Below are 14,410 nucleotides of genomic sequence, written 5' to 3'. Positions count from 1 at the left end.
TATTTTATTTTTAATTATACAGAAAGAAAAAAAGAAAATGCTTAAAACATAAGGTTTTTTTGCATCATACTGGAAATTATTGTTCATACATGGTACAGATTTTTTTACGGATTGTGCGGTGATGATCATGACTTTGAAGCACTGAAAGTTACTGAAGTGCCTTCAGAATTAAGGATTTAATTAAGGTCACAGTACCTTCTTAAATACTCACTGTTGTTTTTTAAAAAAACTTGATATTCCTGTATGGTGCATTTATATGATACAGTTACCCAATATGTTGAAAATGGGCACGCCAGAAATTCTTAATTGATATTGATAATTTCAGTTTTCCCCTTAACAATTTTCAAAATGTTCTCTGTAGTTAAGGTTGTTTATATTTTCTTTCTTTATATCGTCATTTCAACTGTAAAATTAAAATACTAAATTAGTTCCTAAATTAGAGGGCTTAACTTTTTCTTTTAACTCCTTAATGAATCACAGAACACAGAATAAATATGCACATATGTAATCCAATTTTGTATTATTCCAAATAGAATGTCATCTAGCTACTTGAGAAGAGCAAATAAAACCTATCTCTAATGCAAACTATTATAGTTTGAATACCCTCTCAAATTTCCTGTTGAAAAATAATTGGCTTGTCTTATAAATCTTATTTTGACCATACCTGAAAAATTATTTGTATTGTACATATATAGTCTAGGTAAATTAGAACTTTTAGACCATTGTATTAAATAGTACATAGAAATAAGGCCCGTTTCCAGAAAGTCCTTATTGAGTTGCATATTTCTGTCAGGCCTGAGAAAACTGATAGGCTATTTGAGCTATCCAGAATGCGCTATATGTAGTTTGGTATCAGCTTTGTTTGCATGTCTGAAGACTTGGCATTTAGGTGGTGGAGCTTAGCTGTGGGGGATACTTGATTTTAGTTTATTGGATTCTTCTAAATGCTGTGCATTCTGCTATGGTTAACTGAGAAATGTGCTTATCTGGTTAGTAGTGCTGATAAAATAGGCCTTTAACAGCAGCAGTTTAATAGAATATCAGATTTGGAAGGCACCTCGAATAACATTATAGTGTAGCCACTCTACCTGGTGCTTGACTGCAACTTTTGAAATTTGTAAAAGAAGAGAGAAAATAAAATCAGGAATGGTAATTTCCCCCACCAGGATGTTTTCCTTGAGTGTTCTTTCTTCTCTTGGTTGAATTATTTGAGATGCTCCTTTCTCATCTAAGTATTATTGGATCAATTGAATAATGTGCAAGTAGGGTCAACAAGTTTGAGAAAGACTGTGACATATTCACTACAATAGCCGGTGTTTTGGCCATTTTATTTCTATGTTACATAAAGCAAGGAGTTGGAGCATCACATTTAAGCAAGTCCAGTAACACAGCAGTACAAACACAGAGCTTGACTTCTGGTTTGTGGAAGTGCAGCTCCTGTAGAAAGCACCTTATAAGCAGTAGTGTGAGATTTCCAGGGAATCATCTGCAAGTATTAAGTTTTTAAATGCAGACTGAAGTATAGAGTGGGGCCAAAGGAAATTTGTGGGAAAATTTTGCTTCAGATACTGCTTGCTTTAACATCTTTTTATGTATCTTAAAGGTTCTTCATCCCCTTTAACAGTCGTTCTGTAGTAGATACTTACTGTTATTATTTTTTTTTACTTATTAAAGAGATGTTAAAGATAAATTATCTAATCAAGACTCTTGATAGAGTCAGTGTGATTTTTAAAATGGGGAAATCATGCTAGTGGCTGGTTTTTCAAGGCATAGTTAGGAGCAAAACCTCAAGGCTGGTTAATTTTCAGGGCTCAAGAATACAGTGTTGTCCAATATAACTTTCTGTGATGAAAATGTTCCACTGTATCTGCTGTCCAATATTGTAGCCAGTAGCCACATTCAGTTACTGATTACTTGAAATGTGACTAGTGTGACTGGAGAACTGAATGTTTTACGTTTATATAGCTACATGTGGCTACTTACTGGACAGTGGTGTGGATGGAGGTCCTAGAGTGAAGTCAGCTGTACAGTGAAGTGAACCAGATGAAATGGAACTAATGCAGCTCAGTATGGAACTTCATTATAGAAGGAAGGTTCTCTTTTTCCATCACCATCTTCCAACTTTTTAGTTTTCTTCTAGTCTTAAGGTCTTGGTATTTGTAGGAAGTGGAAGTAAGAGTAGACCCATGGTCTGGAAATGTTGTGTGTCCACTGTAGGCCACTGGCTTCCTTATGGAGTTCTTGGTGGAAATGAAGATGTTTCTTCAAAGCGTCTTTTTGCCTAAGAAACAATTCACACCCATGATCACAACACTGATAAAACATCCTAGAAAATTGTCTTTATAAGCTAGTTGAATAATTTTCACTAAGAATTTCAGTAATCATCATTAGACTTGGGGTTACTGACTTGCATTTTAGTGGAAGGTCATACTGTCTTCATTCAGTAACTTTACCTATGAGGTTTCAAGGATCATGATCTTCCTTCTAGAAATGTTAAAAGGAAGGGTATAACAGTTCTTAAATCTGTATTCATGAAGGGACTCTCTTGTCTTAGGGGTGAAGAAACAGGCCAGAGAAGTTAAAGTATACCTGGGCCAATGTCACACAAGCGAAGATGAAATCAAGCCAGCTGGCATTAAGTTCTAACACTTGCTAGAATGAGGCTCTTTCACACCCTTCACATACCCCTTTAATTATTCTTGGTGGAGATGAAGATGTTTCTTCAAAGCAACTTGGATTAGCGTTGCACAATAGCTCAACTTCCCCTTGTATTTCTGGCCAGTTTTCTTTGTGGAAAATTGCAACTCAGCTTTGCTTTTGGTTTCAATACTTATGAACCCAGGCCTACTGTTGTGATACGTGGAATACAACTTTGAAACTGAATCAAGACTTCCCTTAATCTATGTCGTAATTCCCATAACAGCTGAGGAACATCCAGGAGGACAACTCAAGGTAAGGTGGGAAACCCTGAAATAGAGTTGTACTGGCTCCCTTTTTTTTTTTCTCGTCCCCTGAAGAGTATTTATTAGCTTAGATTCAGCTTAAGTTGTAGAAAATAAATTTCAAGGAGTAAATTGTTTACGGTTAAGAGTGGAATCACATGGTTTTCTTTGCCAGACTTCTTTACACTTCAGTTGTGATGGATGACTTTGTTGCTTTCGCTTCAGTTGTGATGGTTCTAAACAAGGATTACTTTGTTGCTTTCACTAAGGAGGGAAAATTTATGATAATAGCCACTATGGAGGACCTGGTTTTTAAGGAGTCAATTGAAAGCACATTACTAAAGAGATTCTATTATCAGAAAGGTGTAATAATCATTATTGTAAGATGATAAAGGGGGAAATGCTGCTGGCCCCGATGGCTGATTTCTGAGCTATTTCTACTAAAAAGGTCTACCTCTCTGACCTCATCTACAAGTATTCTTTGTGCCTTGTTCACTTCATTCCAGCCATGCTAACTTTTCTTTTATTCTTTCGCCATGCCAGGCTCATTCTTTTATTTGAACTTTTTTTTTTTGCACTTGCTGTTTACCTCCTGGGATATTTTTCTTCCAGATGTTTATGTGACTAACTCTTTGTCATTCAGGTCCCACCCTTATATATTGCCTCTGCTAAGGTTTTGCCCTGGCCAACCGGTCTAAACTAAACCTCCTGCAATCCTATCATATCTGTTTAAAATTTTTTTGAATAACATTTATTGCCAACTTAAAAAACCTTTGTTTAGAGTCTGTCTCCCCACCCCCATCTCTAGAATGTAAATGCTATGGGAGAAGAGACGTCTGTCTTTCTTAATCCTGAGTTCCCAGTGTCCAGAACAATGTTCGGCACATAACAGGTACCCAGTAAATACATACTGAGAAAGGCAGTGTTTCAGAATCAGGGGTGGGGGTGGAGTCTTTGGTCTAGTCTTGGTGCTACTCCTAGTTCACTGATAGCCCTGATCAGGGTCCTTTTCTCTCGGACTTGCTTTTCTCATCTGTGAAGCAGAGGGCTGAGCTAGATGATCTCTAAACCCCATCTAGCTTCAATGTCAGTTCTTAAAGCCATCAAAAAATTCTATCACCTTTGCAGCAGGAGAATCTCTATTTTTCAGTTCTTCCAAACCATGCTATGGGAAGTGGGAAAACATCACGTGTCCAAAGGCAGCTCAAAGCTAGTACTAGAAGCAGGCAGTCAAGTCCTTGAACAATCCCACTCTTGCAACTGTTGTTCAAATGTCAAATACCTGGCTTGATCCTGGGCTTGTTTCATGGCTTCCTCCTGAGCCAACCTTGCCGCTTCCTTTTCCTTCTGCCATCTGTCCTCTGCTTCCCGCCGAGTCTTCTCTTCTGCTTCCTGTTTCCGCCGCTGGTACTCCAGCCGTTCTTCTTCAGCCATTTCCATCAGGTGCTTTTGCTCTTCTGCTAGCTGCATTTCTAACTCCTTCAGCCTTTGCTTTTCTGCCTCTGCAGAACAGAAGAACAGGTAGGCTCAGCAGGGGTCTCATTATTCAAGAAAACAATTCTCTGATCTGACTCTCAAGTCTGATTCCCAGGGACTCCCAGTGAGATGTTCTATGGTTTACCTGACAGCTGGTTGCCAGATCTTCTGTGGGTATTACCCTGTGTTCATTTACTAACTTAAGAGTCCTTTATCAAGTACCTACAGTGTGCAGTGCAGGGCAGGGTCTGGAGAACCTTGGTGCTTACTCAGCTGGTCTGACCACTCTAGAGGGGCATCATCTGCTGAAGCACTTTCCTATTCCTCAAATATGAGGCTACAGAAAATCCATACATCACCTGAAAGGCTGCCCAGCAGCCATCCAGGTGTTTGTTTCCATCTGCTAGGGAAGCAGGCAAGGAGCAGAGCTGTGTCTCCAATTTAGGCAGCTTCTGAGCAATGCTGGAAGGGCAATGCAAGGGGCTGGGTCCCACTCCAGGAGATCACTGGGACCACAAGAGTCATTGCTACAAACAAGTCTTTCTTATTTTGATCTTCTATCTCAGCTCACTAGAGTCACACCTACTAATCACTTTGGAAAAAAAATCAGCTTACCCATTTAGAGTGCTTCACACTGAGACCTAGAATAGGAATAACTCTGGGGAGAATCAAATGAACACCCACAGGGGGATAAAAATATTTCTGTCCCAGATAGAGGGAGTTGCAGAGAGCAGAGCACCTCTCACCAGCCCTCTCAGCTTCCTCCTGCTGCTTCTTTCTCTGCAGCTCCTGACATTTCCTCCGGAACTCCTTCTGTTGCTGCCGAGCTCTCTCCTGGGCCATTTGCAACTGGAGCCACTGCCTTCTCTCCTCCTCCTCCTGCCGCTGTCGTTCTTCCTCAAGTCTCTGTTTCCTCAAGCTGAGAAAACCCATAAACAGGTAAGGGAGATGGCAGAAACACTGCAGTGTCCTTACAGGACAGACTGTGCCTCTGGTGGAGACTTTGCAGGCTGTAGTTCACAAACAGCATCTCATGCAGAGACTCCTTTTCCAAGGGAAGCCTGACTGAACAGCAGAAGCCAGAACACAACAGGACTGAAACTAGAGGCCTGAAAGTTTTGACAGCTCTGTGCTCTTCAGTTCCCAGATCCTCATTTTCCATTCTTATCAAATGGATTTTGAAGTTCCTGTTTCACTGGGTAGTTGGGAAGATTAAATGAGCCTAGAAGCTTATGAAGGGCCTTGCGCAATGCAGACAGTGTGGCAAGAGGCATAACAAATGTTTGCTGGAACGGATCTCAAAGCCTTCCCGGGAAGATCCACCAACATCTGTCTGGAGTAACCCTAACAGTTTAAGACACCTTATCTATCTTTGGTCCAGACTGTCCCTGGGATAACTGAGGATAAAATGAGACATGCTGTTTTCCTTTAGGGCATGAGCCTCTGGAGAAGACTCTTTTAAAGAGTCCCTTGAACAGCAAGGAGATCAAACTAGTCAATCCTAAAAGAAATCAACCCTGAATATCATTGGAGGGACGGATGCCGAAGCTGAAGCTCCAATACTTTGGCCATGTGATGCAAAGAGTGGACTCATTGGAAAAGACCTTGATGCTGGGAAAGATTGAAGGCAGAAGGAGAAGGGGACCTCAGAGGACGAGATGGTTGGATGGCATCACCGGCTTAATGGACATGAGTTTGAGCAAGCTCTGGGAGGTGGTGAAGGGAAGCCTGGCAGTGCTGCAGTCCATGGGGTCACAGAGTCAGACATGACTAAACGACTGAATACAACAACGATGAGCCTCAGAGCCAATGTACCCCCAGAGGAGGTCAGCCCCACTTGTCTTCTGCTTCCCATCACAGCCGTGGCCACGACCTCCCCACCCACCGGATTTCCTCCACGCGGCGCTGCTGCTCCAGCTCCAGTTCCTCCTTCATCCTCTCTGCCCTCTCCAGCTGCTCCTGCTGGAGCCGCCTCTGCTCCTCCTGCTCCCTTCTCTTCCTCTCCACCTCCAGCCGTCTCATCTCGGCCCGCTCTGCTCGAAGCCTGTCCCGGGAAGCCTTCTCTTGTTCCCTCTTGACGAGGAAGGCCTGAGGAGCCAGAGTGTTGTCAGTGAGCAGTGATCGCTGGTGACCTCGTCTTGGCAGCGCGCCCTCCTCCACCCCCACCACATGGCCTCTAATCAGAGATAAGGTGGTTTCCACACTCTGACCACAGTCGTACAAACTCTGCTACCACTGGCCCGGGCTCTGGGCTCTGACTGACCTGGATCCAAGTCTCTCTCTTACTTGCTTCAGAATTCAAGGGTAACAACTTAATTTGTCTGAACTGTCTTCCTCTTGGCTGGCTATTACCAGAATTAACTCAAACAGTGAAAGTGCCAACATAATGCCTGCTGTGCTGTGCTTAGTCGCTTAGTCGCCAGACTCTTTGCGACCCCATGGACTGTAGCCTGCCAGGCTCCTCTGGCCATGGAATTCTCCAGGCAAGAATAGTGGAGTGGGTTGCCATGCCCTCCTCCAAGGGATCTTCCCAACCCAGGGATCAAAACCAGATCTCCCACATTGCAGGTGGATTCTTTACCATCTGAGCCTCCAGGGAAGCTCAAGAAAACTGGAGTGGGTAGCCTATCCCTTCTCCAGGGGATCTTCCTGACCCAGGAGATTCTTTACCAGCTGAGCTACTATGTCTGCTGCTGCTGCTGCTGCTGCTAAGTCTCTAAGTCCAACTCCTAGTGACCCCATGGACTGCAGCCTACCAGGCTCCTCCGTCCATGGGATGTTCCAGGCAAGAGGACTGGAGTGGGGTGCCATTGCCTTCTCTGACCATGTCTGCTACATGTGTCTAATAATCACCCAAGGAGCTTTTAAAGATTACTTGAGGCCAAAGCCCCACCCGGACCAATTAAATAAGAATACTTAGGTGGGAGGCCTTGGCAGGTTTTTAAATTTTAATTAAAAAAAATTTTTTTTTTGCTACTCAGCAAGGCTTGTGGGATCTTAGTTCCCTGACCAGGGATTGAACCTGGCTGGCAGTAGAAGCACAGAGTCCTAACCACTGGACTGCCAGGAAACTTCTCCTCCACCCCAACCACCTACTTAAAAATATATTATTTTTCTTGGTGGTTTTAAAAAACATCTTGCAGTGATGCTAATGTGAAGCCAGGGGTCAGAACCACAGGTTCTAGCTAAAGGCTCCTTTAGGGGCAGCCCTAGGTGTAGATGTGTCAGACTCCTATTTAATGCTATGCAAATCCACTTTTCCAATGAAACGTGCTCTCAGTTTCTGTGAAGAGTGTCTTAGATTTCTTGGTCTTCCTGATGCCTCCTCCTCAGTCAGAAGTATGCCTCTGAGGGGAACACTGGATGGATGGCCACTGTCCCATGGCAGCTCTGTGTATCCAGTATGAGGTGGGTACTCCCTTATTTAGCCTTTGCAGAGGCAGTGCAGTACTGTGTACTGACAATAAATCTAGAAATTCTGAGTCTATAGCAGGCTCAGAGAAGTTCTGCCCACAGCTTAAAATTTTCATCTGCTATATAGAGTAGAATGCTGTAGCCTTGGCAGCTGGGAAGAATGAGAACCAGAAAGGAAAAAGCTTCCTGAAATCCTTTTTGGAAGACCAGGGGCTATAAAATAAATACATAATAATTAAAAATAGTGCAAGAGCTCTGGAGCTCTTTTGGAGTCAAAAGATCTAAGTCTTGACTCTGCCACTTGATGGTTGCCCAATTTCTGGCAGCAAACATCTAAACCTTTTAATCTTAGCTTGTAGGTGTATGAAATGGGTGGATCATACCTGGGTCACGAGTGTGGCTGTAGAGATGAAATGAAATTCAGCAGAATTGTTCCTATTTACATGTAACTTCTGTGAGTTTAACCATAGTAGTGGTTTAGCTGTGGGTACATTTGCAGTGTTCAAAGAAAAGGCAGATAGATGTGTGTGTGTAAGTTGCCTGTGGCCCAGCTTTGTGCTGCAGTAAAGCAGATTAGGGATGGAGGAATTTCTACAGTGTTGGGGAGGCAAGCCGTGCATAAACTCCTGGCTAAGTCAATAATATGTGCTTGGCTCTGAGGCCTGAATTCACCTTTCCTTTTAACTGTGAGGCCTGTACTTCTCACAGACGAGTGCTGTGCCACCTTTCTGCTCATGAGGGGTGGGTACATGGCCGGGCGGTTTGGGAGCCTCACAGAATGCCTCATTTCAGAGGGACTTTGCCACCCTAGTGTCTTTTATCAGATCTGGCATCTTAAAGGGTCAGAAAAAACAAAGTAAAATAAATAAAATTAGGCAGTTTAATATAATCCGGGGCAGTTTTCTCCACCTCTGCAGTTATACCAGTGAGGACAGAGATCCTTTTGGCCAGGGTTAGAATATTGAAGCCTACCTTGGAAGGGTCCTCGTGGCTTCTCTCTTCTTCGGGTTCCATGTTTCCAGGGACAGCTGCAGTCTGGGTGGGTGATGACCTTCCATCTATAGAAACTTGGCTCTCAGGAGCCTCAACTTTGGAAGAGAGCCAAGGGTCCTCTACACCAGAGCCTGAGCGGAAGAAACCTCCACCTGAGCGGTCTTTGGTTTCCTTAGAGTTAATGCCATCAGGCCCACTCAGCTCTGCAGCTGTTTCCAGATTCCCCTCCTTCCGTGTCCTTTTCCCTTTGGCTCCTGGTTTTTTTCCTTTGGGAATTAGCTGTGATTTCTTTTCAGCTTTTGATTCCTTTGACTTTCCTAGGAGAGAACAATTGGGGATAGAGGCATAGCTAATAAACATGATCTCTGTATCCTTTTCATTGACTTTAAAACTCCCATGTGCAATGGAATCATCTGTGTGCAGATACCTGAGCCCGCCCTTAGAGTCTGATTTTGTAGGAATCTGCATTTCAGCTATCACTCCAAAGATTTTGAGAAGGGTAGTCCATAGACCCAAGTGGTGCTAGTGGTAAAGAACCCTCCTGCCAATGCAGGAGACATAAGAGACGTGGGCTGAATCCTTGGGTCACGAAGATCCCTTGGAGGAGGGCATGGGCAACCCAAATCCCATGGACAGTGGGGTCTGGCCAGCTACAGTCCATAGGGTCACAAAGAGTCAGACACGACTAAAGCCACTTAGCACAGCACAGCCTACAGACCACCCTTTGAGAACCTGCCTCAACTGTAATCAGCAGTCTTGCTACTAAAAGAGTTCTGATTCACCCTGACCTATGGTGGGGACAAGACTCTCTGGAGGGAAGAAGACCTATAGGCACAGCTGGAAAATCATGCCTCAAGAGTCTAGCTTGAGGTTGCAACTTTGTAACCTGGCACAGTTTGAGCCTTCCATACTCTAGGGCTTCTTCCTCAATTCACCGCAGGGGGCCACAAGTATTTCTTTTTCCAGTCCTGCCAATGCTACCCAAGTTACAGGCTACAGCAACATAAACTGAGCAAGACTTTAAAAAGCAGACCTCAAAAATAGATCTGGATAAGCAACAGAGCCCCACTGTATAGCACAGGGGACTATATTCAATATCCTGTGATAAATCGTAATGGAAAAGAATATTAAAAATGTCTATATTGTATAAATGGGTCACTTTGCTGTAAAGCAGAGATTGGCACAACATTGTAAGTCAACTACACTTCAATTAAAAAAAAAAATCTGGCCCAGGAGGCTGGCTATGCAGTGTCATTCGTTGCTGCGGCCTTTGATTTGTTTTGAGGGTCTTCACATGGCCAGGAAAGAATGCGTGTAGGTTTCAGGTTAAAGAAAGTCCTCAGAACACAACATTGTAAATCAACTACACTCCAATAAAAATTAATTTAAAAAGAAAGAAGGTCCTCAGAAGCATAGGCACCTGAGTTCCCAGTGAGGTGCAACACAATGAACCAAGAGGAAAAACGGTAGCTGGAGTAACCATTCAGGGCATGCTGCAAACTTCTCCCTCCCAAATGCTCTCATAGCCCAATTCTCAGCTTGTGACTTGTTTATTATTCATAGAGGCAGGGTTTGAAAGGCATGAGTTTGGAATCAAATGGCAGGTTCAGACCCTGGGTCCACCACTTTTTACTGTTCAGTGTTAAATCAGCCAGCCTCTCCACATGATATAATAATGGTGCTTGCTTTAAGGATATGTGGGGATTTCATGACATCATAAATGCAGAGCTCCTAATGAGACGGTCAATTCCTAGGTTGATAAGTCTGGGGTCCCTGAGGAGGAAAAAGGGGTCTGGGGCTCTCAAGGAGAAGATAGGGGCCTGGAATTCTTGAGGAGGAGGAAAGGACAAATGTTTTTTTCTTTATTCCTTAGTAAGGACTATATAACAATAATGTATCCTGCTTGAGGACATGTTTCTCCTTCCTGAAAAGCCTTCTGACTAATCCTGTTATCTTAAAATGTGTATTATGGGAGTGGGTCTAGTAAGATCTTTACAACCTTGAGACATTCATTTGATTTATTGTAAGAACTAATTTAAAAAGTATATAATTCCCTTCCTAAGACTAGTGAGTGGGGCACTCTCCACCCGCCTTCTGATGTCTATGTCAGAAGCTTTCTTTGTCCCTTTGAGTGATCAAGCCTGGTCCCGAAGCTAAGTCTTCTTTGGAGATCAAGAATCTGACAGCGTTCGCCGTAAGCTATCACTAATACAGTGCGTGTTCATTTAGTAGGTGTTGGTATTATTTTTGTAATTTCCTTTCTTGTTAATTACAGGCCTCCAGGCTCCCCCAGTTTCCTCTATCCCTGTCTCCCAAGATACTGACATGAAGTAGGGACGCAACACCATCTTAGCTGTGGTCATCAAGGAGACTCAGCACAGACAGTTTATCCCATGGGATCCATGCTGAGTCTCTGTGACACCTTCCGGCTCCCATTAGGTGTCTTCTACTGGATGGACTCTTACCAACAGCAGCCTCTGCTTCCTCATGGAGTTTTCCTTCTTTCTCCCTCTTGGGTGCCTTGGACTTATCTGTCTTGGCCCTTTTCCTGCTCTTGGCTTTTTCAATCAATTCCATCTCCTAAAGGGGAAAATTAAGGAAAGGGAACATTTTAAAGTAGAAAGCAAGGGGAAAAAAAAAAAATCAAAAGATTATTTTGGGAATTCCCTGGCAGTCCAGTGGTTAGGACTGGACTTTCAATAGTCACTTTCACTTTGAAAGTGACTTCAGCACTTTCAATACCTGGTCAGGGAACTAAGATCCCAATGGCCAACAAATAAAAATAGAAAACAGAAGAAAAGGGAGATTATGTTGAACAAGACAGAATGGCTTAGAATGGAATTTATATGGGTTCCAGATGAAGCAAATGAATGAGACAGAGAGTGTGGAGCCAGAGGGGAGAATCCTAAGATTCAGCCTTTGATATAATTTCAGGTATAATTTCATAGAAGAAAAGAGAAATAGAACGTGCTTGATGATCTGCCCCCCCTTTTTAAATAATTATAAAAAATTAATTTTATTTAGTTATATCTTTTTGGCTGTGCTGGGTCTTTGTTGCCGCAAAGGTGTTTCTCTAGTTGCAGAGAGCGGGCTTCTCGTGGGTGGCTTCTCTGGTTGCAGAGCTGGGCTTCAGAGTGTAGGCTTCAGTAGTTGCAGTGCTCGGGCTTAGTTGCCCTGTGACTTGGGGGATCTTCCTGGACTGGGATCCAACCCATGTCCCCTGCATTGGCAGGAGGATTCTTAACCACTGGATCACCAGGGAAGTCCTGCCCCCTTTTTTGATGCTAAACATCATCTACAGAGCTGGATCAAAGTGAAGCAGTTTTCACCTTTGACAGATTGCTGTTGCCACAATTAATGATTAACTAGTTTAAATCAAAGCCAGCTGTATTCACTGTTGCATCATTTGCTAGCTTTTGGGAAACTTCAAGCATATGACCATGGCTATGTCAGTTTTCACCTTTCCCCAAGGATTGGGACAGTATAGTGTTTCTTTCTAACAGGGGATGGCACAGTCAGGCCATGACTACCCCACTTAGTACCTATAATATTGTGACAAAATAAGAAATATATGTTTGGTCTTTGAACCTAGCCTCTGGCACAGAGCTCCTAAAACCCTTGCACAAACGTACCTCAGAGATAGTGTGGGTTTGGTTGTAGACCACCCCAACAGTGTGAATACTGGAAATAAAGCACACCACATGAATATTTTGTTTCTCAGGGCATATGAAAATTATGTTTACTTATGTAGTCTATTAAAGTGTGCAGTAGCATTATGTCTAAAAAAACAGTGCACATACCTGAATTTGAAGATGCTATATTGCAAAAAAACTGTTAACTATCATCTGAGCCTTCAACAAATTGTAATCTCTTTTTTTCTTTTTTTGCCATGTCACAAGGCATGTGGGATCTTAGGTCCCCTACCAGGGATTGAACCTGGGCTGCAGCAGTAAAAGTGTTAAGTCCTAGCCACTGAACAACCAGGCAATTCCCCACAAATGTTCTTAATGGCATCTAGGATGGTGAATACTTTTCAGAAGGTTCTCAATTGACTTTACCCAGATCCATCCAAGGAATCACTAACTGTGGCAGCTATAGTCTTAAGTGTATTTGTTAAAAAATAGGAATTGAAAGTCAAAATGACTCCTTGATATGTGGGCTGCAGAATGTTGTGTTAGCAGGCATGAAAACAACCCTAATCTTGTCCATCTCCATTAGAGCTCTTGGCTGGCCTAGCTGATTGTCAACGAGCAGTAATATTTTGAAAGGGGTCTTTTTTCTGAGCAGTAGGTCTCAGTGGGCTTAAAATACTCAGTAGAACACGTTGCTAACAGATAAGCTGTCATCCAGGCTTTGTTGTTCTACATACAGAACACAGGCAGAATAGATTTAGCATAAATCTTAAGGGCCCTAGGATTTTTGGAATGGTAAATGAGCACGGGCTTCAACTTCAAGTTACAAGCTGCATTAGCCCCTAACATGATGTCAGCCTGTCCTTTGAAGCTTTGATGCCAGGCATTGACGTGTCTCCAGCTCTGAAAGTCCAAGATGGCATCTTCTTTCAACATAAGGCTGTTCATCAATATTGAAGATCTATTGTTTAGAGTAGCCACCTTCATTAATTATCTTAGCTAGAGCTTCTGGATAACTTGCTGCTTCACCTTCATGCCTTAAACCTTATGAACCAACATTTGCTCACTTCAAATTCTTCTTCTGCAGCTTCTTCACCTCTCTGATCCTTCATAGAATTGAAGAAAGTTAAGACCTTGCTCTAGATTAGGCTTTGGCTTATGAGAATGTTGTGGTTGGTTTGATCTTCCATCCAGACCACTTAAACCTTCTCCATATCAGCAATAAGCCCGTTTTCTTTTCTTACCATTCATGTATTCACTGGAGTAGCACTTTTAATTTCCTTCAAGAACTTTTCCTTTGCAGTCACAACTTGGCTAACCATTTGGTGCAAGAGGCCAAGCTTTTTGGCCCCTCTCAGCTTTCCACGTGGCTTCCTCATTAACCATTTCTAGCTTTTGATGTAAATTAAGAAACATGAGTTGTTGTTCGCTGTTATGAGACACAGGAGACGTTTCCTTTTACGTGAACACTTAGAGGCTCCTGCAGGGTTATCAACTGGCCTGATTTCAATGTTGTCGTGTCTCGGGGAATGGGGGTGGGGGAGAGGCTTGAGGAAAGGAACAGAGGGAACGGCTGGTTGGTGGAGCAGTCAGAACACACATTTATTGATTAAATTCACCATCTCATATGGGTATGGTTCACGATACCCCAAAACAATTACAATGGTAACATCAAATATCACTTACTGATCACACTTCAGTATCAATATCAGTAACCTCAGATACACAGATGATACCACCCTATGGCAGAAAATGAAGAACTAAAGAGCTTCTTGATGAAAGTGAAAGAGGAGAGTGAAAAATTTGGCTTAAAACTCAACATTCAGAAAACTGAGATCATGGCATCCAGTCCCATCACTTCATGGCAAATAGATGGGGAAACAGTGGAGACAGTGGCTAACTTTATTTTTTTGGGGCTCCAGAATCACTGCAGATGGTGACTGCAGCCATGAA

General features: G+C 42.9%; 1 protein-coding gene across 1 annotated transcript in view; it reads right to left on the bottom strand.

Moving 5' to 3' along the window:
* Positions 1-2,142: 2,142 nt before the first annotated feature.
* The window catches only part of KIAA2012 (KIAA2012 ortholog), a 128,760-nt gene continuing 116,492 nt past the window's right edge, over positions 2,143-14,410 (bottom strand). The window contains exons 17-22 of the mRNA XM_055573114.1: positions 11,291-11,405; positions 8,805-9,142; positions 6,304-6,506; positions 5,165-5,337; positions 4,225-4,444; positions 2,143-2,281 (exon numbers count right to left, since the gene is read on the bottom strand). Of these exons, the coding sequence (XP_055429089.1) occupies positions 2,143-2,281; positions 4,225-4,444; positions 5,165-5,337; positions 6,304-6,506; positions 8,805-9,142; positions 11,291-11,405 (1,188 nt within the window). The remainder of the gene's footprint in view (positions 2,282-4,224; positions 4,445-5,164; positions 5,338-6,303; positions 6,507-8,804; positions 9,143-11,290; positions 11,406-14,410) is intronic.

Source organism: Bubalus kerabau, chromosome 3 (genome assembly GCF_029407905.1).
Source record: "Bubalus kerabau isolate K-KA32 ecotype Philippines breed swamp buffalo chromosome 3, PCC_UOA_SB_1v2, whole genome shotgun sequence".
NCBI lineage: Eukaryota > Metazoa > Chordata > Mammalia > Artiodactyla > Bovidae > Bubalus > Bubalus kerabau.
The sequence above is the reverse complement of the archived record's forward strand: the minus strand, read 5'-3'. Positions and strand labels throughout refer to the sequence as shown.